Source organism: Pseudoliparis swirei, chromosome 11 (genome assembly GCF_029220125.1).
Source record: "Pseudoliparis swirei isolate HS2019 ecotype Mariana Trench chromosome 11, NWPU_hadal_v1, whole genome shotgun sequence".
NCBI lineage: Eukaryota > Metazoa > Chordata > Actinopteri > Perciformes > Liparidae > Pseudoliparis > Pseudoliparis swirei.
The window spans coordinates 12,794,392-12,821,503 of record NC_079398.1 but is presented as its reverse complement, the minus strand read 5'-3'; the positions used below and the strand labels follow the sequence as shown (position 1 = coordinate 12,821,503).

The window sequence follows — 27,112 nt, the reverse complement described above, 5'->3', positions numbered from 1 at the left end:
AACCCTTTTCAATGACATGACATTAATGGGCTGATGACTACTAAGGCTAAAAAAACACTTAATACCATTCAGTTAAACCTCGGAGCCTACAAGTCTGACAGCAAACAAAAAGACATAAAGACATCAACATGCGACAAGTGCCGTAGAAACATCAAATAACCACAAACAATCAGTATGCAAGAATACTTCAAATGTACCCACCCAGATACAGTCATCATGAAACCTGCACATAAGCCCTGCGCCTCTCTTCCTCTGAGGATCATCCATGTCTTACGCATCCTCGTTCAAGCGCCACAAAAACAAACTAGTGCCCAGCTCGGGCTGCCTTACTGATTTTTATTTCGTGCCGCCCCACTGTTCCCCTGTCTCCGGACAGCTGGTGTTGCAGTGCCAAGCACCAGAGGACGGTGGTTGGTTCCTTGCCATGCCAAGACCACCGCTGAGGCTTGCGATCAAATCAACCTTGCCAGACCGGAAACTGTCTGTGTACGGCTGTTACTGGTCCCCTCAGCCGTCTAACAAGATGCCGCTCTAAGGCCACAACAAGAGGATGACGCGTGTCTCTATGTGTGCTGTGAGGGCTATAAGTCAGGGTCACCTACGAACACAACATCGATGCAACGTGTATGTTCTACATCCCGTGTGGATAAGATCCCTGTGTGAACCCACGAGTCAAAACCATTTAAAAAACTGCCAAGCACAAAACTAAATAAATATGACCCTGCCAAACGTACCTGAGACTTCCTCTTCTTGCGGCTGAGGCTTCCTGTCCAGTCACTAAAGCGCCGCATGCGGTTTTTGATGGAGTCTTTTTTATTGAAGCCAGAATCAGGTCCACCCTGCTCCTGGTCAGGATGCCGGTCGAGATCCTCGCCCGCGGTGTGAGCTTTGGGCCTGCGGCAGGGCAGGGTGTATGATGAGTACTGGCAGGCCTCAGAAGATTCTTCCTCCAGTGGAACATCCAGGACAGAGGCAAAAGAAGCTCTGTGTGGCCTCTGGCCCGAAGGAGGCGGATGTAAACGGGAGGACGGGTCACTGGCTGTCGGGAAGGTGGCAGCCATCGTGGAGTCCTTATCGAAGTCTGTCATGGACACGGGGGGAGACTGTTCAGTGAAGGAGTCAAGTTGATGCGTGGGGGAGTGGACCGACGTCCTGCTGACAGAGCGGGGCTGGTCCTGCTCGCACAGCTCTGTGCTGGGCCCCCAGGGAGAGTCGTACCAAGAGCCATCAGAGCTCAGGGAGCTGCCCTTGCTGGTCCTGGCCGTGGAGGAGGCGGAGGTCGGAGGTGGGCCGCTGTGGTGGCCGTCCTGCTGACTCCCACTGGAGCCAGGCAGACTGGGAGTGAAGGCTGCCTGCAGGTTGGGGGAGAACTTGAGGAGCTGTACGGGGCCAGAAGCCCCGTCCAGGAGCACGGGATTGCCCGAGGTGTTGGTGAACTCCACCCTGAGACTGCCATCCTTCTTTATCACCACCCGTGGGCTGCTCTGTTCCTCTAAAGCCTCGCGCTCGTCGGTTTGTCCATTCAGAGTGCACCCATTAAGATCGGCCCCGTATGGGTTGTCTTCGTACTCATCCGGCATATGCCGCCTCCGCGTACCAAATCGAGGCGACCGATGCCAGCGGCGGTCGCCCGGGCTGCCCCGTGTCCCCTTTGAGACGTAGTCACAGTGCCTCGGGGAGTAAGGCGGTCTGCTTTTGGGAGGGGACAGACAGCCACGGCCAACACACCTGGTCTTGTACCCTGAGCCCAACGGGGCACTCTTCCACCACGTGTGGGGCGACATAGCGTCATCTTTGGCTGAGTGGAGCTTCCGTGAGCATGACTTCGGTTTCCCGGGGAAGACAAAGCTGGTGCCTTTGGGGCCCTGGATGCTATATTGGCTCTCTGAATTTCCCATTGCTGCCTGGAAAAAATGGGGAAAAAAGGAATCAAAATCATAATGTCACTGGCATTTTGCTCCTGGAAAATTCTGTTACTCCCAAATAAGTATAATATACATGCCATGGTATGACTGAATGCCAGTTCATCAGAGACGTACAATTAACTTATTACTCAGAAACAATAATGACTGCACTCGCATAAAACCAGACACACATAACCATTTCATTTCCAGTGACTGTTTCCAGGATACAACAGCAGTGGGTGTAATATCTTCCTTTCAGAGAGAATAGCTGGATGTAATTCTATCACATTTGGTCATTAACCCGAATAGCATCCCCGCTTCCTTCTCTTCTTTTATTACATTCATCCATTCTTTCTATAGAAAAGTCAATTTAGATGAACAAGCTTTATGCGGCCATGGTTGTTATGCGAGACCGAGTTTAGGACGATGTGAAATCCCTTCCAGACCGTCACACAGACATTTAATTACAGAGTTGATGCTATAGCAGATAGCGCTGGTTAGAGACAGGGTTGTATCGGCTGCTGTCTGTTGAGCATCACAGGTTAGGCCTAATACCTTCAACTGTCTTCAAGTCTTTCAATTAGCACACAAAGTAGATTAGGAGAAACCTTTCTACAACATGAACACCAGACCCGTTTGGCTATTTAACACCAGAGGACAAGGTGCATAATGTCGGTTTTAAAGTTCACATATATTTGAATTGTAAAAAGAAAATTGACAAATTTGAATGTGTGTACCAAAGTCACATAGGTTACATCAAGCACGTTATTATCGGCAACCCCGATATGAAGGCGGCAGACTCACCTGTCTGAAAAGTCTCTCTTCAGATTGGAGCTCCTATGTGCACGGTTCCCTCAGCCTCATTCCTCAGTGCAAATTCATTCCTTTGTCCTCCGGCTCATCTGAAACACACAGAGAGAGAGACGTTGACTTAGTGCTTAGTCTCTTTCTACAGGACTGTAGTTTACCAAAAGTAATAAGCTCCTTGTTTGATAACAGGCGTGCCACTTAAAGAGTCGACCTAATCCACAGCATTTGGGAGAAGACAGTGTTTGGGAGGCAGCCAGACGCGTTTCTCACTGGGACAAACAAAGCCAGTGCAATACTGAAACGGCATCTGTGGTCTCACTTGCTGTAATTTGAGATGTTCTGTATGCGGAGGGAGAAAAAAAAACATTGATCTTATTGGCAGGTTTGGAAAAAGATTATTCAGCTAATATCCTCAAGACGAAATGTTTCCTCTGTATCAACTATCCAGCTCCAAAGTATCCGATGAACTTCACTCCAAGCAAGTTCCCAGTCATATCACATCAACTGAGTTGTGTACGATAAGACAACACATCAGTGCCACCCTTGGCTCTACGGTATGACGAAGAAAAACAATTCAGTCCAAGCCCCAAAATCCCTCCTCAAATGGACCATCCCGAACTTGAACATTGGCGGCGTTCTTCCACCATCCCGCAAGTAAACAACGTCATCTTTGATCAGAATTGGGAACGTTTTTTTGAAAGCCGGCTACAGTTTACCCAGTCTGTTTATTTTTAAATAGGAATCCTAGCCTGCTCCTTTTTTTTTCTCTCTTTCCTTCATTCGTCACTGCCAAATTTGTCCGGAGGGCAGGATCCAGAAACGTCTCATGAGCGCTCTCTATGCGGAGGCACCGGGGAGCTTCTGGGAAGCAGCGAGACTATGTGTGTGTAGTGTAGCCCACTGACATGCATGTAGCTCTCACTCCAGGAAGCCCTTTGGATAGTGCTAACTTGTCTAAGCCTGGCAGCACACGTACAGAATGCGTACGGATACCGTGTAAACACCCCGTGCCAAAAGCCCTAACCTTCAGGATTAAGTGATCTGCCGTTATCTGCTCCTGCTTGAATGCACCTGAACTGTGAGACCAGATTAAATAGTGTTGGCTGAGTAAATGTACGACAGTAAGAGAGAACATACATGAAGTTGAGAGGGAGATTTCAGGGGGACTTGAATATTTTAAATGGAAAGCATATGAGGTACTAACTCCCTGAAGTTCATGGACAGGGGTAAGACCCCGACTAACGTGTACGAAAGAAAAGAAAGAACAAACATGTCAAGGAGCCACTCCCGGAAACTTGGCTGAAGACATGTAGGACTGGTCGTGAAATTGAACCCTCACACCGAGATGATCAGAGGATCAATCAAACACTAGCTCTGTTCGTCACGAGTTAAAAAGGGTGACATCAGCACCGATACAAGGAGGATTAGTCTCGGCACTGCAACCCCCGAACCCGCCAATCCAAGCAGCTGTCTGCCAGTAACACACTAATAATTTCCATCTTTGTTATTCTCTAGGAGCGAGGGCCACGGTTCACATGGACCCGAGGCAAACAGAAGTTCATCGTGCTCATGGAGGCATTCGATTCCTCTTCATTAACCGAGAAACCTGCTGGAAGACGGGCACGTTTCTGACTGAATTCCCCGTGTGCCTTGCATCTGGAAGCGAGAAAGGGAAAATGAAAAGGATTTCAAGTCTCCCGACACATGAATGGAGCGTAACTAAACGATGCTCTCTGCGGAGTTTAGACCAAGGGAGCACGAGAACTCCGCATACAGCTGGTTGACGAACTTGTCAGAGCTTTCTTTTAAAACCCCTTTTTGCAAACTTCATTCACAGGGAGCAGGGATGTGGGTATGAACAAAAAAAGGCTCAAAGGCCTGCCAGCACACACGTTTGCCTTCTGCTGCAACTTGAACTGCAGTATTGTGCGACTGGGAGAACAACAAGACGAGTCTTCCTTTGAGCTCAACCCAGTCCAAACGCTCCCACCCTCCTTCCCCTTCAGTCCTCTGTTCCCGTCAATAGGGCTTGTAAACCATCTGCTCCGGGGCCGAGGGACCACTGCCACCCCAACGCTCCTTCGACACCGCCCCCATGACCTGGCATTCTTCTCAGGCCGCCCCTCGACGACTCCCAACGTATCAGCGCCACGTTTAGTCTGGCAGCGTGTGCGTCTGAGGTCTGCAGCTCGGGCGAGCTGTGAGGAACCGGCCACACCTTGACGCGGTGTAAACAGTAGGAACACGGAGGCATTGTGTCGAGTAAGAAACTGACTTTTTCCCCCCCCCCCCCGACATGAAGACCAGCGTGCATTTGGTGAACACTATAACCTCCTTCGAACGTCGGAAGAACTACGTTGGCAATTGTGACCCTTGAGTCCTTGAATCTAAACTTGGGACTCCTGACACAGCAGTGTGAAACACAGGGCGACTCCCCAGACACCTCCGCCTCACAGCGCTGTGATGATGCTGTTAGTGCACTTTCCTTAACCTGCTCTGCCATCAAACATGGCAGATACAGAAATATCGTTTTTAATGGCTTCCCAAAAGAAGTGCAGTTGTGCAATAATGCAGAAAATATGGGTTAACCACGTGCTTCTCACAATCATAAATCCACAATGCAGGCAACAAATACAGAGGGAACGAAGATTACAGAATGGAGTACCAGCAAGGCTTCACACTTTTGAATTATGATGCCGTGAACGAGGAACATATGAGGTCATGTTATTGGAAGTGACTGTTGACACAATCACACTGCTTTCCTCCTGTCAAATCACAGCCCACGGGACTCGTCTCTTATTACTTTCCTCTGGCGCCGTGACAACTGAGCTCTTAAAGGAGCAGTGTGCTTTAAGCTCCACTCAAAGTCACACTTGCACAAAAAACAACCACAGAAGTTCTCTCGGGACGCAAACAACAGGAAGAGAATAGAGATAGTGGACGAGGCCGTCTCCTGCCGAGTTATTGTCGTATGAACCAGATTTTTTTTCCCTGCTGTCGCTCGCTTTTGAGGAGAAATGTCACGATGAATCACTCGCTGAAAGCCCATATTACTGTGTGGTGGATTCAGCCAAAGCCACCAAACATCCATCAAAGTGCTTGTTAAGTGTCTTTCGGACTTTTTCATTATACATTTAGAAGCTCTGCGCCTGGCTCCAGACCAAAAATGACATGGCAGCCTTCTGAAAGATTTATACACGTATGCCACTGCCATTCCAGAGTGATATCAAGAAAAGAACATTTAAAAAAAAAAAAAAAAAAAAATCCCCGACCCTCTCATTCGACAGGATACCACGAAGCAAAGTATCCAGCTTCAGTGTGAGACACACAGTTTAGACAAAGGGGGTGAGTTTGTCAAACTCACTTCTACTCTTCAGAGAACGAGGAGCCGGTCAGAAGAGACGTACGACCGTGTAACACAGCGAAGTGATGAAGTCTGAGATTGTAAAGAGTCGCTTTGTTGCATCTTCATGTGGCAGACCACACAGCAGAGATAAACACGAGAACACAAACTGCTTTCTCACAGATATGGGTGGAAACTAAACAGCACTCACACATGCAAACACACAGAGGAACCCCACACCTGTGGATCTGGATAGGCAGCACAATGCAACCTCTTCCCCTCATCCTCCTCTTAGTCCACTAAATAGGAAAAACAAGAAGAGAGAGCGATAGAACACAGAGCCCGTAACATCCCTTACCTCTGTGGACCGGGCTTTCATCTAAAAAGCTCTTTGAACAACTTGCAAAGGAGAAATCTGGTGCTCTCTGATCTCAAAGTGGATTCTCCCTGCGAAGGCTCGTCGTGTCTTAAAGCAATACGCGCACCACATCTGACACGCTGGACGACACGTGGAAACACCCTGCTGGCTTCGAAGCGGCAGCGAATCACAGCCCTCCCGGGGTAACCCTGGGGAACGGAGCGCCCAGAGGAAAAGCAGGAGAGCTGGAAGGAAAAAGTGAAAAGTTCTCAACAGAAGAGCCCTCTCAGGAAGAGAAGGATGTTTTATAGCTCTCATCCATTTAGAGCCTCCGCTGCGGAAAGGCTCCACTACTCGGCCGTGTTGTTTTTCCCTCTATCCTGCTTTTCCGTTGGCTGGGAGGAGGATGCAGGGCGCGTTACAGCCAAGGCGGTTTTCCATAGCCGTTTGAGGCGATTGGGCTAGACAAGCTGGCGTATAATGGCTGCAACGCTGCCTGGGAGGCACTGGGGAGGGCGCAATGACTGGAGAGCTTGTCTGACCCTAAATACCACAATGACCCAAGGGCCAGGGAGGCAGCCAGCTACTGGGGAGGGAGACATTAAGATTAAGTGTGTGTGTGTGTGTGTGTGTGTGTGTGTGTGTGTGTGTGTGTGTGTGTGTGTGTGTGAGCCATAGAATAAGGCGGAGAAGAAAAAGCAAAGACAGAGGCTTGGTGCGAGAAAGAGGAAATTACAAGTGAGACCGCAACACGGCTGAGCCGTGTAACGGGTTTCTCGGGGCCAAGAGCGGCCGAATGTGCATCTCATTTTGCGGAGCTCATTAAAATGCAAGAAAGGGATTCAAAACCCTTCTCTGGAATGAGAATTTCTGAAAGTGTTGTGACTAAGCGCTATCCCGGGTCTCAGCGGAGACCAACTGTGGTCAACTGGACCCATTCAGAAAGCCACGCCAGAACACAACATTGCATCAGAAGTGGTCCATGAGAGCGACTCAGCTCTCTCCTGGGCCCAGAGTTTCTTCCGGAAGCGTCCCGAGCGTCACTCCAACAAATGGAAAACACGAGAGCCTCGGCTACTAGAGCGCTCGGTGGGGTTCTGCTCACGAAAATCACCTCGGCCTGAACAGCCATCCAAAGTCACGAGTCCGCCACGCTTGTATGAGCAGCTGTGGAATAGTGCCCCCCATCAGTCTGCTGCTTGATGTAGAGACGTCAGCTCCGGGGCACAATGTCAGCAGCGAATCATATTCTAATATTCACCAGGACGAAACAACAGCGTCAAGGACACAATAGGCCGAGTCTGAGCTCCTCTCAAAGCCCTTTGTCCGGGCATGAAAAGAGAAAAAATAAAAGAGAAGACGGGGAGGCTCTGTGATGAATATTCATATTTATACAGAGCAGATGTCGAGTCTAATTCCACAAGGCAAAATTATCTGACCGCTAATTAAGATAAATTAAGGCCCCGACAAGCTCTCCAGAGCCAAATACAATCCCGTAAAATCTACGCTATGGGCACCCGACTCGAGCACAATTCACACAGTTTCCTTCTGAAGGTGGCGTTACACGACATGATAGCGAGGCAATTACCGACGAGTCCTTTTTCTGCCTGACGACCAAGAGAGCACAGAAAGTGGAAGTGGAAAGAAAAAGGCGCACCGAACAGGTTTCAACATGGAGGAGGAAATCCGGGGGCACGACTGTTGAGCGCGTGGCCACACAGGTTTCAAAGAGCTTATCACCAGAGCTTTGCTTTGCCGCTTTGGGGTAAAGCTTTCAAAATCCTCACTGATACCGAGGTCTAAGATGACTCCGCATGGCCCAATAATGGCAGTGTAACAAAACCCAGGACCCTCATGGAGCTCTAAACTGGCTACAAACATCAAGTCATAAAGCATCTTCCATACCGGCTCACAGACTGAGAGGTAGAGCCCCGAACTTTCCTCATAAATGACTCTATTTATGTCAAATGCATGAACTGTGTCACATTTAAATCGCAGACAGTTTACTTGGAATAATCTATCTCTGGTGAAAAAGCTCCGCCCGGTCGAGTGATGCTAACGGGGCTGACGAATGGTGTGGGAAACGATTTGGGGGGGGGGGGAGAAATACGAGTTTTCAGTAAGCATGCTAATATTTCTTGTCTCTTCCTTTCCAAGCAGCATGATGGAGTCTCATAGCTGGAGGCCGTTTATGGTTTGATGCCATCGATTATCCCGCTCACCGGGGACTGCAGTCTGCGGCAATTTGTTAACGACGTGTCCGTTGGGAAGGAAATGAATTGATCTTAATTGCTCAGAGAATAGTGGAGCGCCTCACCCAGACGCATGGATTCAAATAGCCTCGAAACACAGTGGAAACTAGAACTCCATGGTCAGAGGGGTGGGGGTTGTAGACTGATGGAATTCACATACGCTGGAATGCTTAGAGGTCAGGGTGAAAGGTCAAGTCTTTTGTTTGGTGCTCGTCTTCCACCCACAAACGTACTCCGTCACTTTAACTCGAGGGTAGCGTACAAAATAAGATCATATTTTCATAAACTGAACTCCTTTGCATTAAGAAAAAATCCTTTATTCTCCCACATTATAAAGTTGAATTTTTACAGAAGGTGTGTGTTAAAAAAAAAAAAAAGAGGGAACGAGATAAATCTCGAAGGTGAAATATTTGTTTCTCATATTCTGTCAATCGGAGGCCATCCCTCCCACTCTCCGTCCCCTGTCCCGTCTTCTCCGCCTCCTCATCCCTCAAATCTCTTCAGCCTCCGTTGCTGCCGGCTCAGTTCATTTTCTACAGACTGGCACAACAACTCTCAAACTAGCCAGAAGTCATCAGCCTGTGCGGGCTCTCTGCTTACAAATGATGGGCGACACGTGTGTGTGTGTGTGTGTGTGTGGATAGCGCCAAAAGGTTTGTCCTCCGCCAACAGTGGCAGTGTATAAATCCAAGGGAAATGTGGTGTGAAACATCTTCTGATGAAAGGGACACACTGACTCCCAACATCCTCAAGGGGGTGTCAGTACCCATATGATGCTTACTAGTGTGTGTGTGTGTGTGTACACTTATACATCTGCATGTTCTGAGTGGCAGAGGGATGAAGGGGCGAACACCTCCCACAAAGACATGGAGTGTGTGAGCGTGTTTGAGACCCGTCAAACAGCTGGAAGCCTGCAGGTGCAAATCAGCTTTTCTGCTAATTAAGCCGCTTAATGGACAGAAGGAGGTTTTGGGGGTTAACCCTTTGAAGGAAGGAGGCAGAGACGGGTGAAAACACACACACACACACACACACACACACACACACACACACACACACACACACACACACACACACACACACACACACACACACACACACACACACACACACACACACACACACACACACACACACACACACACACACACACACACACACACACACACACACACTCCTGGAAGGCGGGGCCAAGCACGACAACTTCCTCGGAACAAAGGGTAAAGGAGAGACACCTAATTATCTCACCGCCGATGACAGGAGACAAAAGCGCACTGGAGGCGGTGAAAAGAGAAAAGAACAGCGACCGGTTTGATGAGTTGTTAACCTTCAGGCAGGACAGTTTGAATCCCAGGCGTCATCGATAAAAACAAAACACTTTTCCTCCTCCTCAACTTTTTGGAAGCCGTCGCTGTTTTGCGCTTACGAGTGCAAAACGCCTCCACAATACACCTGCACTGAAACCCATTCGCCAACTGTATTATCTCCCCAGGAATCGACTGGCTGTCCTTTGTGCGCTGCAGGATAATCTGTCACACACACCGTGGTGCGAGCTCTCGTGATTAATGCGATCGGCCCACGACTCACTCACTCATTACCATAGCAATCGCCGCTGTCGTGGACTGCGGCAGCCATGCGAGACACTCCCCAGGCTCCTTGAGGTGATCCATCAGAGATCATTGACTATTGCGGTGCAACATCGGTCGCATGGAGCCAGCTGGTGGAGGTCACGCGGTTTTTTCCGCCAGAGGTTTACGGGGAAACGATGAGGCGCTGAGAGCCAGGTAGGAGACGTGTGCAATGCGCAGCAATCGATGGGTCTCGCACAGAAAAAGCAGAAGTCACGTGTGCAAGTTGCAAACCTCAAAACCACGAATGCGAAATACGCAGCAGCATCAATCACCAGACTCAACGGGGGGGGAAATAAAGAACACAAAAATGAGGGAGCAGAAATTAATTCATCTGCGTTTTTGAAAAGCACGGATATGATCGCTCAAAGTGCCCCAGAGGCGAACTAGCATGATACATATCTCATAAAAATGACATGCGGTTGGTGAATACAGCTCTACATGGGGTAGTAGGGCAAACAACCAGGGCCTGGCTTTGTCCCAGCGGACACACACACCTGCTAAGACGGCGTATACTGCTGTGGGGGAGGGCCACGCACTCTGCATACAGATGCTCTGTTGGTATATGTGTGCGAGTGTGTGAGTTAGTGTGTGAGTTAGTGTGTGGCTTCCCATCCATCACTGTCACAGACGTGCATTAATCCCTCTCTGCATTCTTGAGGAGCTCTGACGCCAGAGGGAGCTTGCCCTTGTGGCCTTCCCCCACCCCTGGGTGTAGAGCAGCCCCCACCCAGCCCCAGAGACACTTTTGCTCGCTGCAAAATCTAACGACGAATGCGTTGGCACCGTGGGAGCTGATGGATCGCCAACGCGTGGTTCCAGCCTTTAAGAGCCGGAGGACAGTTTGACGCTCATGGATATGGTCATTCAAATGTTATCGCCGTATGCCAAGGCGAGCCATACGCTCATGGTAAACTGGCAACGGGGTCTGCTTTTATGGCCTATTAAAGCCACACTGGACACGGATCACTCCGCTCGCTCCGATCCCATTCGTTGTGCCGGGGAGAAGACCATCCGATGGATAACACGACAAACCAATGAAAAGTGATAGGAGGTCGGTGAGAGATACGCAAAAGCCAATCACTGGTACTTGCTCAGCACTTTCTGCATCACGGTCATGTCTGCTCAAGCCGAGGACTGCGACGAACCGACGGGTGAAAGCTCCAAGTCTCTTAGCGGTGGGTCGACGAGTCTGGGCCTGTCTGGGTTGTTTGCTCATTGTGGTCAAGGTGTAAGACGGATAACAATGGCGGCTAATGCTCAGTTAGCCAGTGAAGGCCATTACCCGAGGTCATTACAGTCCATATTAAAGCATTTCTTTGACCACATTGACAGGTCTGAACGACTGCCCCCGTTAAGTGCTCCGGGTGGCTTTTAGCTGGTGAGAACATCATCCACATGTGGCAGATCAGTCAATGCGGCACGCAAATAATGTCCACGTTAGCATGAGATAACTCACTGCTAATTAACGTCCTTTTTCACGCAGCAAAGCTGCCCGAGATCGATTTTGCTCCGTCCCCTTTCCAGAAACGGAAGTAGGCCTACAAGACCGGCAGGATTAGCCCCGTTGACCAGAATGGTGGATTAACTCGTTAAAAAGTAATTTTGCCGCGGCGAATCCGAAACGCATCACAAACGCATTAGACGAGAGGCGGAATGCAATTTATAAAAAAATAATAATAATGAAAACGAATGCAAGGATTCACCAGGAAATAGCTTTAGTTTTCTCATCACACCGTTGAGCCGGTGCCAGACCAACAAAGGCCGGCATCCTCGTGTGTGGATGGCCATCAGAGCCCTGAACACACAGGCCACGGTCTGGACGGCTAAATAAACCCTCCATCCATCAGGTGGATGGAACCCTGTTGAGACACGTCCCGCTCTTCCTGGAGCCGACTTGCATGCGTGTTTATGTACACGCCGCTTGTAAATGTCTTTAAAACACTGGAGCAGCCTCTAAATAAAGGAAGACGCTCACTTAAAAGCACAGCTTTGGTAAACACAGTGCTGAGCTCACAGGCAGTGAAAGCGCATGTAAACCTTAACGTAAAGTAACCATCCTCTGACTCACAGCTACTGGCTCTCGCCAGAAGTGTGTGTGTGTGTGAGTGGGGAGCAAAAAAAAAGGAAAAAAGTTATGAAATAAGACCGGCTTGGTGCGATCTCGCTTTTACAGGAAAGCGAGATCACTACTGCACCAAAGTAATCTGTTTTATTGCAGCATCGAACGCAGCTGGCCGGGATATACAATGTCTGTTACATGGCAGCCTTACATGTAGGAGGAGAGAAATCTGAGCTAGACACACACACACACACATGCCGGCTCTTTAAATGTCTCATCTGAAGTACTGTCACACATACATACAGACAGAAACAGTCTTGTACAATAGTGTAATTTGATTAAAAGATAATACTTTTGTTGGGTGTCAGAAATAAGTCTACACATGTTGCCGGAGGAGAACCCATTGAGAAACAGGTTTGACAGGTGTGCGCGTGCTGGTTTGCGCCCTCGTCTCCGGACTGCTTTGCGTTTTCAAGTCGAAACGGATCTAAAAAAAAAAAAGAGGGACAAAAGAAGCCCAAATGGCAAAAGGTGGCGTTACATTTCACTGTTGAATAGTCACAAGAAATTAGCTGGGAGCCGTTATCGAGCTATAATCCAGAACAGGTGCGGGTTGCGCTGTGGAAGAGGGTTGAGTTGAATAAACTCGACAACAAAGACCGGCCCTTCGCTGGCCACAGGAAAAACACCGAAACCAGTTTCTCTAGTCACGCGTATGCGGCGCCGACGTGAGCCAATGCGATCGCGGCGGAAAAAGTCGCAGACAAATCGTTGCAAAACAAACTCCTTTGTCCGGCTCCGCGAAAGCCTTTTTGCTCAGGAATGTGGTTCATAAAGACCTGATGAAGACGAGCCAATACGGGCTCCGGATGCCACCTCCTCCACGGCAACGGAGAGGCTCGGCTAAGCGCGAGCAGCTGTGCCACATGTGCACCGCTTTTACCGACACGATTAAATTAAGTCCTCTGCCAATTATTATCCCATCCATACAGGGGGGGGCTCAAGAATGCCAATGAGGACCGCGCTCATTATGCAGTCGCCACGCACCGAGAGGGAAACGAGCACTTTCAGACGATCGCAGGGCGTAAATCAACCGCATTATTCCAGCTGACGCGCTTCTCCGTGTGCCATCAAAAAAAGTTACACGCACGGCATTTAATTTTTTTACCCCGTTAAATAAAATTCCTCCGCCAATTCGATTACGGCCAACGGGCAGATGCGAGTGCCCGGCGATGTCCCGCAGGACGGGCTGGTGGAATCGACAGGCAGATGCTCCCACCAGCCGAGGTCACGAAAGGTCAAGCTGTTCCATTATGAGAGGACAAGGGTGGTATTTATTCACAGCCCTCTCCGCCTAAGCAGGGCCGGGCCCAGAGCGAATGGAGATGGATACTTAACCCTTGAGGCAGAAACGCCGACTACAATCCATCCACTGTTTCCCTCATGGCTGGGCACGATCCGGAAACGGTTCCTTCCACACCCAGTGGGAGGAAAGTAAGAAAAGAGGAGGCGTCCAGACTATTTGCCAACTGAATGATCAAGAGAACGCGCTGCCACCCAGGCACGATGATATCAAAAGAAAAGGCACAAGAGGTGTTCCGACAACACTGCCCTGCAACCCACTTTAAAACAGCAATCATGACCACAGAGGAGTCAACAATCCAACCTGAGCCGACTTGTCTGCAGAGCCTGTGCGGCTGCTTTGTCCACATCAAAGCGGCCGCGATGTGACCCCTGCATACAGCGTAGAGACGAGGATACCGAACTCAACATTTTTCCAAGCTGTGTGTGAACGGAGCATGGCCTTAAACTCCTGTGGCTAGCCAAAGTGTAGCGCACAGCGTGCCAACAGGCCCAGACATTCGGCACGATGATATGGATGCTGGGAAAACATCGGAAAGAATGAGTGCAGTCTTCCAGCTTTTTCAAATGCTTGTTGGCCGAGAAAGAAAAAAAAAAAAAGCCTGTGGCATTGTACGATAGCATGATTAGCAGAAGCAAGAGGCATGTCTGGGACCAAAGATGAGCACTTAGGCAATCCCCCTCAGAGAGAGACACACACACACACACACTCACTCTCAATGATCATTCAGAAAAGCTGCCCAATGACTAATGGCCCACTTACTTTTATGGATTCCATTCAAAAACCAGAACGGTTGAAATGTGTTAATTAAGGCTTTTAGCATCTGAACTCAAAATGTCATCAGCTTCAGGAAAAATTAACATACGATTCATAAAATGAAAGGAAAGAACACAGGGAGAGAAATGATGCATGAGGCGAGTGATACAACCCGACTGTAAATACAGCAACAATCATCTTAACCGTCAGGAAACCCCAGTTCCTGGCATTTCTCAACATTGTTATTAATAGTGTGAGTCTGGGCACGCCCGCATGAACTTGTGCACTGTATAATATTGATATTAGTATGAAAAATATCACAAAAAAGGCAACCACAAGTTTCCAGTGAGGCCGATGGCTCCACGCGAGCAGACCACAGGGTAAGCCGCTGGAGACAAAAAAACGCTCACTCGAACACACACACACACACACACACACACACACACATACACATAAAATTACTAGTGAGGAGCGCCTACAGACACTTTGGCGGTTTTCAAAATAGCTTCAAGAAAATATCAGTTATTAAAGTCCTTTTCCTTTTTTGCAGTTACACTCCCTGCCGGGCAGATAAAAACTTTAGAAGTGAGAGAATTGGCAGCAGTCGATGAAAACTCTCCAAGCCAGACCATTGATGCCCGAGGCCAAATAAGTGAAATTAAGTTTCTCGGACTTTTCGTATCGAGAGAGAAAATGAATTACAACGACCTCGACGCCGAAGCCAGCGACATCAGCCACCTATTAGTCACCAGGCAGTGCGTGCTCCGAGGATTACTAACCTCATGAGGCTGTGAATAAATGATTTCACCCTCCAAGGGGGGAAAGGATTTATAATGAATGCCTTCACCGCTGTGTACATTCTCTTTACACACCATGCTGTCAAATCGAAGGCGAATATCAATGAGGGTATAAAGATGCTATGAAAAGTATTGTTTTTTTATCCTGGTCTTCTTTGATAATGCGAGCAGAAAGATTCATATCATGAAAGCAGGCAGGGATCAACACTTTCGGCCAACAGGACGAAGGCTTCGAGAGAGTTATGCCCGTGTAACAACCTTCTTATTATTCAGCTAGAAAGAATGCAGGACCAAGAGCTGCTGTACAACATGTGCGCCACACACACTTTTACAGTGATCTTCACACACACACACACACACACACACACACACACACGATGTGCTCATCCCTCGTAGCTGTGAGTCAGTGGCTCCCCTCTCACCACAGAGAGCCAGTCTAAACTGTAGACGCTGCGTGACCACATCATCGTCCACTTCCAGGGAGATCCACGTGGAGACGCCAACCAGGGTCCTGTTGAGTGGGTCAAACCACGAGGGAGGTTTGAGTGAGGTGACCCATACTAGGGCGAGCTTACTTTCCTGGCCATGATGGCAAAGAGAGAGAGAGAGGGGGGGGGGCTAAGCTCACAAAGTCTAACCACAAAGACACAAGTCATCTGTTGTTTGAATTTTGCAGTTGGCTTCCGTTGTCTTTTGCTTTCACACCAGGTAGCCATAAATAATCTTTAAAATAGAATATGCTCGTTGGCTTAGAGTTGGATGAGGATTCTCAGGACAGTGGAAGAAGCTGGATAGGGTTAGCTTAGCTTAGTGACTGGAATCAGGGGGAAACAGCTAGCCTGACTGTCCAACAAAAAAAACAAAAAAAACATCTGCCTTTCAGCACCCTTCAGACTAATTGCCGTGTTGCTGAGGCCCTGCGATAACCTTTTTCTTTTCTCTTCTCCCTCCATGAAAGCAGTGCTTGGACAGAAGGGCCAGGGACAGATCAGTTTGAGTTTCTTGGCTCCAGCACCATTAATAACATTAGGATCGAGCTGCAGACACATTAGGAGTCAGCCTCTCCAATGACAGCTGAATGTCAAACTACAGTAATAGCCTGTGGTATCCCCACACAGCACACTTGGTGAACTGGCTGCCCTCCATTTCCTCTACCGTCATTCCATACGGTTTAGGGATTCGGCACCATTGCATTGGTATTCGGAAAAGCGACAACTGGCAAGTTTTCTTTTCTTTTTTTTACAATCCTCTTAACATGACTGAACCCAGAGACCGACAACACTTTAAAAAAGTGGCATTTATGAGGGTCGCCTCGCTGTAACACTGTTTGAAGAAGAAGAAGAAGAATTAATATTGCACTGTCAAACAAGTTGAACAGCGACCTGCACTCTACGTAATCCGCTTGACTTGGCATCAACCCATGGAGGAACCTGCCAGCGATAAGATAGACCTGCTTGACTTTGTAGAAATGGCGTGCCCTTGAGCAATTTGTGGCACAACATGGAAGCCACAATGATTAGAAACACACGCAGGCGTCTCCTCTTCAACGTGTACGGAGCCGACTGGGCAGAAAAGTCGAGACTGTCCGTTGCACAAGCGCCCTGCGACTGTGAAAAAGCCACCCGCGGAACTGTGAGTCGATATTTGGGCTTCCAGAGGGGGTGCTGTAAAAATAAGCAAGGCCACACACACACACACACACACACACACACACAGGCTCTCCCACTGCAGCCTGGCCGATAAACCACTTGGCCTCCCTTACATTTTGGACGTGATGCATAATATACTAGTGTGTTGCCGTTTCACATAGGCGTCGCCCGCAAATAATGATTTAACGGCTCAAACTGTAGTTTTCTTTTCTCTTATCTCGATGCGCTTTGCATCCTTTACCGTCCGACAGCTGAGGCCTGTCGGCTAAATATGCCGTGACGTTGATATCGCCCCAGGAAAAGCATTTTTTTTCCAGGAAGCTTTAATTGAGCGTGTTCGCCGAGTGGATGCCAGGGTTGACGGTGACCCAACACAATCAGGACCATGCCTCGGTTTACGCTGGCCGGACGCCAAACGACTGAGCCAACATCGCAAGACCCGGAGACTGAGAAGTGGAGAAAAGAGCTTATCTTGCTCGGAGATCAAACCACATTCTGCTTAAGCGGGGACAGGAGGGGGCTGGGGGGGTAATGAGCTCATGTTCCTCAACAGAACACAAATATAGCGGTTGCCAAAGACCCTCCCCCGATGCACTTCACGTCTGATGCAAAGCCCGGGAAACTGTGGCGATATGACCACGTCATGCCCGGCGCGGCTCAGTGGAGTGGAGCGAGCTCCTGAGCCAGCGAGAGAAGGGGAACGACTGTCACGACGGGATTAGGGTGGACCCAAGTGCACGACTCAGGAGACAGATAATTCAAATAAAGATTCTTTACTGCAAGCGTCAGCAAGATCGGAACAGACAGAATAATCAAACTATGGAACGCTCGAGGGCTTGGTCTGAAAAACACCGAGACAATCTGGCAGAGGACAAGTGGAAGTGAGGGAGCTAAATAGTGAGGGACTAATGAGGGGATGGGCTGCAGGTGAGAAGGACGTGAGGACCAGGTGAAGGGAATGAGGGACTAACGAGGTGATCAGAGGCAGGTGAAGGGAGTTGGATTGACGAGATGGGAAGCAGGATCTGGAATGACATGATAGTTAGTGACCGGATGAAAACAACTAATACAAAAAGGAAGGTGTGGAGCTAAACTGTTACAACGACGTCCGGATCTTGAGGGACTGCAGAGCTACAGCAAAGTTTGTGTTGGGATGGAGGATATATTGGTGCTGAATGTAGACTCAGATGAATGGACTATTGCACTACAGCTGGAACCACGTGTCAGTGATAGATCTGTGCGCACATCCCAACCCTCTTCCCACCTGCCCTTTTCCCAACAGTGCGGTACTAAGATTCAACATTCCTCATCACTCAGAAGATTCCCATCCTGATGGGATAATGATCAGGCTATGGGGATGCAGAACGTTGTTACCTAATTAACTAATAATAAAATGTTAAACCACAATGGGATCTGGCACAATTAATACCACGCGGCTTTAATTATTTAGCAGATGATTCGGAATACATTAGCAGAATCAATCTCCTGGCTTGAGGTGCTGTGCACAATGCATCAGAAGTTGGTGGGCTTCCTCGCTCCCATCGGAGACAAAAGGAAAGCCAAACATCCACCCGCTGATGAGCAGGTGGGATGTGCTGGAGTAAATGTGTACCCAGTGTTTGCTCTATCCATCCATCATGGGGGGTGGGTGGGGGCAACACAAGTCGCATGGCGCCAACTGAAACATCCGAGCATCGAGCACTTTGGTCTGCAGCACCAGCTGTGTTTGCCTTTCCAATAAGGCGAGGGTAGTACGGAAGGCCGTATGGCTGATGGGCCGAGGTAGGGCAGATCAATCTCAATCCCTATTGTTCTGAGGATTGACCGGCAAGCAGGCTCGGACGGCCAAGGAGGAGGGGGAGTGGGGTGGGGGGAGGGGCGTGCTTTTCTATTCAACAGCCTGAAGCGTGCCATCTTTTGAAGGTGTAAGAAACACAAAATATCTATCGCACACACAAAGACACGTACACACACGGCAAGATTATCAAGCAGATCAATACGCCAGCAAATAGTCTACTTCTTCGTTCCGCTTCATTGATCGAGTATGTTTTGAAAATCAAACTACTTCCTGTATCTTTACGACTTGTAGATCACTTTCAGCAAACTTGCTGAGGCAGCACAATTTTCCAGACTGATATACTACATGCGCCGCTACTCAACTGCCGCCATCGGGCCATTTTTGCACACCTTTCGCCGCATGATTTATATGACCATCAAGAGAAGAATGGTAATGGCCCGACTCACAGTATAATTCCATCTGGGTTAATGAAAGTCAAGACACAAGTGGAGACGTGGCAGCGCCGTTTAAAGACCTACCTCGCCCAACTTCTTCGCCTGCACCCCCTCCCCAATAACCCTGCACCTAACTCTGAATCCATTACCTCGTTTGACACGCTCTTTAAAGTGCCCGCCACCACTTTAATCTTAATTTTCTTTGCGTACCCCACACACCATTCATTAGCCGGGTGACCCCAGAAGCAGTGTAATCCAATTTAGACCAACGCATTAATCCCCTTTAAGAGGTCAGAGGAGAGGAGCATGCATGGGCGCATCGGTTCAGCTGGACGAGACCAGGTCGCCCTGCCAGAGCTGGACAGACGCTTCCCCATAATGCAGAAGAAGAGCAGGGGGTCTCGTGTTGGAGCAGATACACAAAGTACAGCTGACTGAACAAATCCCTCGAAGTGGGTGGGGGGGTGTTTGTGTGCGTCTCCAAGAGGCCAAAAGAAAAACAGGTTAAATTGAGAATCACTGAATTATGCAGCACAGAAGACACACAGTCTTTTTTCAAGTCACAGGGTTTAGTTTTTTTCTATTTTGGTTCAAACTGCTGCTAAATGTCGGGGTTGGCGATAGCTCTTCGACCTGCACCCGGGAAGGGGTCAGAGACAGCCACAGGTTGGCGCCTTGATGAGTGCGTTGGCAAAATGAGAAGTCTCGGCCAGGAGGCTGTCAACGCCAGCTTTGAGTCCACCTGCTTTTTATAGCAACCACTCGAGACACGGCCGGCCGTACGCTACTCGCAAAACACACGGAAAGCCGAGTCCAACCTCAACCACAGATGTGAGAAATAGAAACACGCAGGCCACCATTATACGCTGCGCCTGGCGTCTACACCCGAAACAGAACCCTTTGGAAAGGGCGTCGTGATCGAGGGACGCGGATACGCCGAGAAGTGGACGCGATCCATTCCGGGTCGTCTTCGTTTTAAAGCGACGCACCAGTCGCGGGGTTTTCCCCCCGCGGTGCCTCTTCACCGAGAGACACTGGAAGGCCTTCATCCCCGTGTGACAATAAGCACAGATGTTACTCCTGCCTGATAAGTCTCACACACACGCCGCCTTATATGGAGAAAAATGTGCCGGGGAGAAGACATGAAACATTGGCGTTTCTCGACCGACGAGCTTCAGAATTAGCAACAACGGGGCACACACACACTCACACACACTCACACACTCACACACACACACACACACACTCAGCCTTACAAATGGGCTGCAGAGGGGAGAACACATTCCTCACTCCAGGAAGGCTGCTGTTCACACAGAGTATCACATTATCAGTCGAATGACTCTTCTTTACAACTCGATCCACGCTGTATATCAACGGACTTCAAAATAGACCATTCCACGTCGCCGTGTCGGGATGTGACCGAGACCTTCAACTTAAATTAGAAAAGACAAGAGCTGTGGACGCCTGTGAAGGGACTCGCGTTACGTTTCCCTTTTGTCACTGGCAAACAACTTTTGACGAACTCCGATTTTGTTACTGCCGTCCAAACGCTCCCAAAAGAAACACGATGCACACACGAGAACAGCAATAATTATGTAACTAAATAACCTTTTCGGTAGAGGTCATTACACAGGTGAGGAGGGGGGGCTAAAATATAAACCAATCACACAGCCTGTAAAAGGCATTCTTTCTTCTTGCTCTCATGTTGGGCTGAGCCTAATTCCGTGATAAATATGCTATAAATATGCCCCAAGTAAATGGTAAGAAACCATTTACAGTGCATCCACTCATTTCATCCATCATTCGATAATCATTAATCCCATTAATTGCCGGAAATATAGCACGTGGCGTTGAACAGACTGATCGATAACCACGCCAGCCGCCCTCTGGGAGTCAAACATTAGCCCGTGTTTTATTATCCCGGCCCTCCGCGGCAGCAGTGCAAAGGTAGAGCAGCAGTTACACCGACTTCCCCGCGTGGGTTTCCATGACAGAGGGACAACCATGCCAAAAAGGCGTGCCTGGCCCTCTCCTCCTACTCCCGGGGTTCTGCTTTCTCTGGCCGGGCCCTTCCCTCCAGGGGTCTCGGGGGCCCTTTTGTTACCTCTGGGTATGCCACTACAGAGCCCTTCCACCCCGGCACATGGCCAGATAACAATGCAAGCTGAATGTAAATCACATACAAAACAAGACGGCGGAACATTACCCCCAATCTCCCCCGAGGTCCATAAATCAGAAGGAAGAAAGAGAAGCAATGAGCGGAGGGCTACCAGTTGAACACTCGAGTGATCTATTGTGTGATTGGAGTGACACCCAGATGCCTTTGGTTCGGAAGATTGATTTAACCCCCCCACAAATAAACTGAGTGTGCATTTTATTTAATTTCTGATTACAAATTCAGTTTCACATCAAACATGACTTAATAAGGGATATATTGCATTTTGGGAGTGGAGTGTGGATCAGCAGTTACACTGGCAGTTCTTATATCTGACGATTATGATGATTATTTATGAAGATAACGTTCATTCTTAACTACTCTACCACAATAAAAACACTTCTCCCCATGAAACATTGTGTTTTTACAGGTGATGGTAAATCATTTAAGTCACAGCTGCTGCAGCGAGATCTACAACTGAAGAGGTCACTGGTGGAAAGAATAGAATATGGGGCTAATATAGAATATTAGCCCCAAACTAACAACACACTAACTTTTGGTCGTCAAAACGTAGCGCGCTCGTGCCGCTTAACGTTGCGTTTAGGTGTCGGAGGACAAAGCGCTCATACAGAGAGAGGAGAGAGAGAGAGAGAGGGTCCTTTAAAAACAACGTGACCGTGAGAAGTAAGTTCGCTTGCAACTCACCGGCTAACGTCTCCTCTGGTAAAACATACTTCTCGGAGTATTTCGCGGTGCTTTCTTCTTCCCAACTAAATGTTTTAATAACGCTAACGTCGTTGCATTTCGCAGAAACATACAACTCGGGTTTTCCTTGAAGTGAACTCCGCTTTCCAGAGCGAAGGTTCCTGGGACAGAGAGCCGGGAGACCGCGGACTCCTCCCAGGCAGTGTGGGGTTAAACTCCTCCTTCCGCCGGCTGCGAGGAGGCGGGGCGCCGGGGGACTCGATCCGGAGGGCGGCTCCATGGACCGCGATGAGGGACCGCGGGTATTCAGGGGTTCCGAAGCGGTGGCGCGGGGCCATTACCGGGACGTGGCTTTTGCAGATACATCAAATGAGCGCGTGACAGTTTCACGTTCAGTGTGTTCACGTGATGATGATGATGAAGTCAGGGTTATCCCTTTTTTTTTTTTTACAAACTCGAGGTGTGTGGTTTAAAACAACTGGGTATTTACGAAGCAACGGGTGTTTAACGAGCTGTCGAGTTGCATCATGGGAAATGTAGGATCTAATGTTTTTGGGGGCTTGAGCTGCATCTCAGCCTGATGCTTACGCCTTAATCTGTCTTCAGTGTGTCTCCGCCCCCCTCACACCCTACTTTTTAATAGTGCATTACAAAATGGCTGGATTACCCCCTTTAAAACAGTTAAGGCGCAGATGGGAGTTAAAAAAGAAAAGAAAAAAAAGACGATGTGCACGCTGTGTTCATACGACACTGAATATCTGCCACATGGACACGTTCACACGTACAGTATGTGGAGGTGCGTACAGTCCATGCGGCTCCTCGCAGATTGCAAGTTTGTATAGACAGAATATCAAAGTGTGATAATTATTTTATTTTTTTCCCCATATGCATCTAATTTAGCATGATTAACCTTCCTCTGGACTACATTTACTGAATTTGGATCTGTAGTCCAAATGAGGATTCGGCAGGCCTTGACAGGAATCCTTTCCTGCCCTTATAGGTACCCAGGCAGGTGAGCATATTTAGCATAACACCAACAGTGTGTGTCACATGAACTAATGAGCTGATAAGCATGCATGATAGGAAACGGGTTTGGTCTCCTCGTACAGTCGAGCCACATGCCAGTGAAGAGAATACTCATTGTTATTCTTGGACCTAACATTTCAGTATTCATCCCTCCCTCTCTTATTCTCTCCATCCTTCTCAGTCATGCACAACCAAATGCCTTCACTCGCTGATAACACAGCTGTGACGGCCCGGCCTGTACCTTCCTGCAATCTCCCTGGCAATATGCTCGGAAACCACAATCCAGCCTTGTGTTTCGCCATGTGGCTCTTTGGCCAGGCGTGTCGGTCTGGCCAGACCCGTCTAATCTGCATATCAGTATCTTTACAGCTGCTTCAGGGTCTGAATGGAGATGCCAATCTCTCTGCTGCCCATTGTAGCTGTAGGTACAGTAATGTTCCGCTTCTTTCATCACAGAATGTCTGCGTAAGAAGCGGCCTCTCTATTCAGCCAAAAATACACTGCAATGAGCCACGGTGCAAACTGAGTGTTCCCGATGACGCGCTCCGGATCCACACCCAGCAGGTGCAGAGCAGCATTCTGGGTATGTTTCCGGCCACAGAGACGCTCTCCGAGTCATCTGGCAGCTTTCAGGAGCTCTGGTCACTCGGCATCTCATTAAACATAATTGGCTCTGACAGACATCCTGCCACCCATCACCCCTTTCTATGACAGACACCAGACAACAACCCCGACCGGGGCCTTTCCCATGAACTCGGAGACAATCTGTTGGAGGAAATGTTGGCCTTGCCACTAAAGAACACAACAGAGAGCAGAAACAGAAAACGGTGAGCTCAGCGAAGGTTGTCTTTCTATTCTGCTGACGCCAAATAAATGTGGTATAGATAGGCAGACTCGCACACATGCACTCGTAGCTATCAACACCTCAGCACCTTCTCCTTCCTTTCAAATGAGGCTGCTCAACACCCCCAGTCCAGCCATCGAGACACACTTTGGTCTGCCATCGCGGTCATTCTAATAGGATTGTCATAGTAACTGTATGTGTATGTGAGTGTGTGTTACTGCATGTGAGAACTAGAACGGGCACTCGGTAGAGCGCATTCCTTCGCATATCACAAGATTGGGCATTGAATTATGAACATGTTGGCATTAGTTGCATGCCAATTGGATAACAATTGATGGTAAAAAGAAGATTTTGACCTTTTCATGACCTTGACCTTTGACCTGATCGATCTCTAAATTGAATCAAATGGTCCCCGGATAATAACCAATCATCCCACCAAATTTCATGCGATTCGGTTTAATACTTTTTGAGTTATGCGAGTAACACGCATACAAATAAATAAATAAATACACGGCGATCAAAACATATCCTTCCGCATTTTCAATGCGAAGGTAATAAGGGAAGGAGGGAGGGACGGGGGGGAGATCCCCTTGCTAAGTGATTTTCTCACCCTCCCTACTGCTGTCCATTGTAGCGATGGGACATTATTAACACTGTAGAGCGTCTGCACGTTGTGACCGCGCTCATTTGTCATGTAGCCTTTAATGACTCGTTGTGGCCGGGACAACGTCGTCTCGTACGGTCCTTTTCAAAGGCCGGCTGGAGCTCTGCGGCTGTCTGGAGGGGAAGATGTTTTTTGTCGGAAGGTGTGAGACAGAGGGAGGACTATAATCAGACACCCTCCCGCCACACCCTTCAAACAACTCCCTACTTGTTTCTGTGTACAGCAGCCGACATTAAAGCCCCCGCAAATGCAAAAACGGGTCGACCGCAGCCGACACATTAGACAAAGGGCATCTTTACACGCGAGAGATAAGGGGGAAACAAGCGAAGATAAAGAGGGAACGAAAAAAAGCCAAGCCATTTCGTAAAAAGGCTTTTAATTGAACGCGACCGATATGATCCAAGTGATAGCTCGCACACTCCTGAGGGCCTGACTAATGAGGAATCAATGGTGACAACGAGTGAACTGTGCGTCACAGCAGGCGACCTGTCGCGCCAGCGTTATTCAGGTCTGGAAAGGACAGAGGGAGCACTTAAAGCCGCTGATTTACCGTCCTGTAGGGCAACATGTGCTTTCATTAGCGTCGGCTAACATCCTCGGACCGTCTACTGTCATTCCACCAGAAAGAAATCTCACGCGGTGGCCTTTGGAAACACATTCCTTGAACTGTAGCCCTGTGAGAGAATTACACAGGAGAATTGCATCCGCCGCGTTTTTTATTTTGTGCAGAAATAAATCTTTAATAGGAAGTTAGAGAAGCAGGTAGAAGCTTGACAGAGCGGCCTGCGCCTGCCATCAGAGGGGATTAGAAACCTGAACAGGTGCATTGGAGTGGGAGACGACACGTGTGAAGGATCTGTCCCCCACTCATTACATCACCTGACTGACTGACTGCCCCTCTGCCACACGGATATGCCATCACTGAGGGGAGAGGGAGGGCCACAGAGAGCAGAAAGGGGGGGGGCGGGGTGTGCTCGAGCTGTTGATGACTTGAGTTCTAGGTGAAGAAACTGTCACCAGGGTGTGATAGAATGAGCAGTTGAATTGGGTTTTTTTGTGTCCCAGTATACATGGCAAAAAAGATTGAGACAGCCAGTTGATGAATGGCAGGATGGGGCTGTAAAACAAAGATTGAGGTTAAAAAAAAATAGAAAATAAGGAGAGCGAAGCTGCACCTGTGGAAAATAAATTCCGGTAAAAAAAAAAAAAAAGAACTGGATTGAACAAGGTCCTTTAAAGAAGTTCACACAAAGAACAAGTTGATGGGAGGCGAGAGACGGAATGGAAGTCTCGGTTTCTTGCTTCCGTCAACTTTGTTTTCCAAATTGTGCGGCATCAATTAATAGAAAATGTACCAAACACAAACTAAACCCAAGGGATCAGGCTTTTGAGCGCCACAATACTTTTGTTTGCTTGTTTCATTAGTACTGTTTACCATAATTTTTTTTATTAATTTAATTCTGATAATTAAAAGAACTGTCCTGTTGAACTGGAACACAAAAGCAACCTGTGTGGACGGGTCACTGACCTCAAAGAGGTTATTATTGTGCCAGTAGGAGAGTGTGGGAGTGAACGTGTTCGCTGCCTCACGTCACATTCACGTCTTGACATTTGTGCCGTCGGATAAGCAACAACAAGAATTACATTACAACATTATATTTAGGCAGTGGTTCTATTCCCTTTAATTTTGGAGTCTTTGTTTTTAATGCAGTACATGAAACAGGATGTGGAATAATCATCCCATCATATGAATGTGTTCACTCGACAGACAGTGGATCTAGTTCATGGTCCAACCCAATGCTCATATAATCTGTTCTATCTGTTCTCGTGATGCCAAGTCCCTGAAGGCTACTGTGCTACACAAAGGAGACAGTCTTGTCTTCATCCCTGTAACCCTCTAAGTCTTTCCTCCACAGCATTGATAACTGACTAATTCCTCCGAGGCAACATTACCCACCTACATTCACTCAAAAACATCCAGCTGCCTGGAGTTCTTTCTCTGGCTGTTAGAATGAATGACTGGGCAGTGACTGACAAGAAAATTGCCTGTTCTAAAAAAACAACAACAGAAACATGTTTGTCCTCCCATCAGGGAGTCAACTCTGGCACAAAGTGGCATGATGTCCAAAGATGGAAAAGAAACATGTTACTGATGGACTGATGATGGATAGCTCCGCGTGCGGTCAGAGTGACATCAGACGTCCGTCTAAAAATGCACTCACGGAAACACGAGGGCCCATTTCTTACATCTTCTTTAACTGAATGTAGGGCAGACTTGACAATGACAAAGGTGAGAGTATGTAAGTAGCCAAATATGCCTCACATAATAGAGGAAAGGATATAAATGATTGAGAGACTGTGTGGGAGATTAGTTTGTGAAGGAAAGATCAGGACTGGACACGCCTTGTCTTCAATAGACTCACAGGAAGAGAATAAGAAGAGGGGGGGGTAGTCTGTAGCTGTGGGCTGGCATGACAATTTAAGCCGCTTCAAATCTCTTCACTCCCGACCGAGCGACTGCAACCACTGCTCTGCAGCCGGCGGAGGGTAATCCAGAGGAAACA

The 27,112-nt window shown here is 48.4% G+C and overlaps 1 protein-coding gene across 4 annotated transcripts in view; it reads right to left on the bottom strand.

Annotated features, from left to right (window-relative positions):
* Positions 1-27,112, bottom strand: part of scaf8 (SR-related CTD-associated factor 8) — a 115,424-nt gene that overhangs the window by 40,901 nt on the left and 47,411 nt on the right. Inside the window, exons 1-3 of one of the 4 annotated variants that reach the window (XM_056427030.1) lie at positions 22,015-22,158; positions 2,709-2,806; positions 735-1,904 (exon numbers count right to left, since the gene is read on the bottom strand). In XM_056427030.1, the coding sequence (XP_056283005.1) occupies positions 735-1,898 (1,164 nt within the window). In that variant the 5' untranslated portion in view covers positions 1,899-1,904; positions 2,709-2,806; positions 22,015-22,158. Of the gene's footprint in view, positions 1-734; positions 1,905-2,708; positions 2,807-6,415; positions 6,618-22,014; positions 22,159-27,112 lie in introns of those variants that run through there. The other 3 variants (XM_056427032.1, XM_056427031.1, XM_056427033.1) reach the window with 3 other exon arrangements.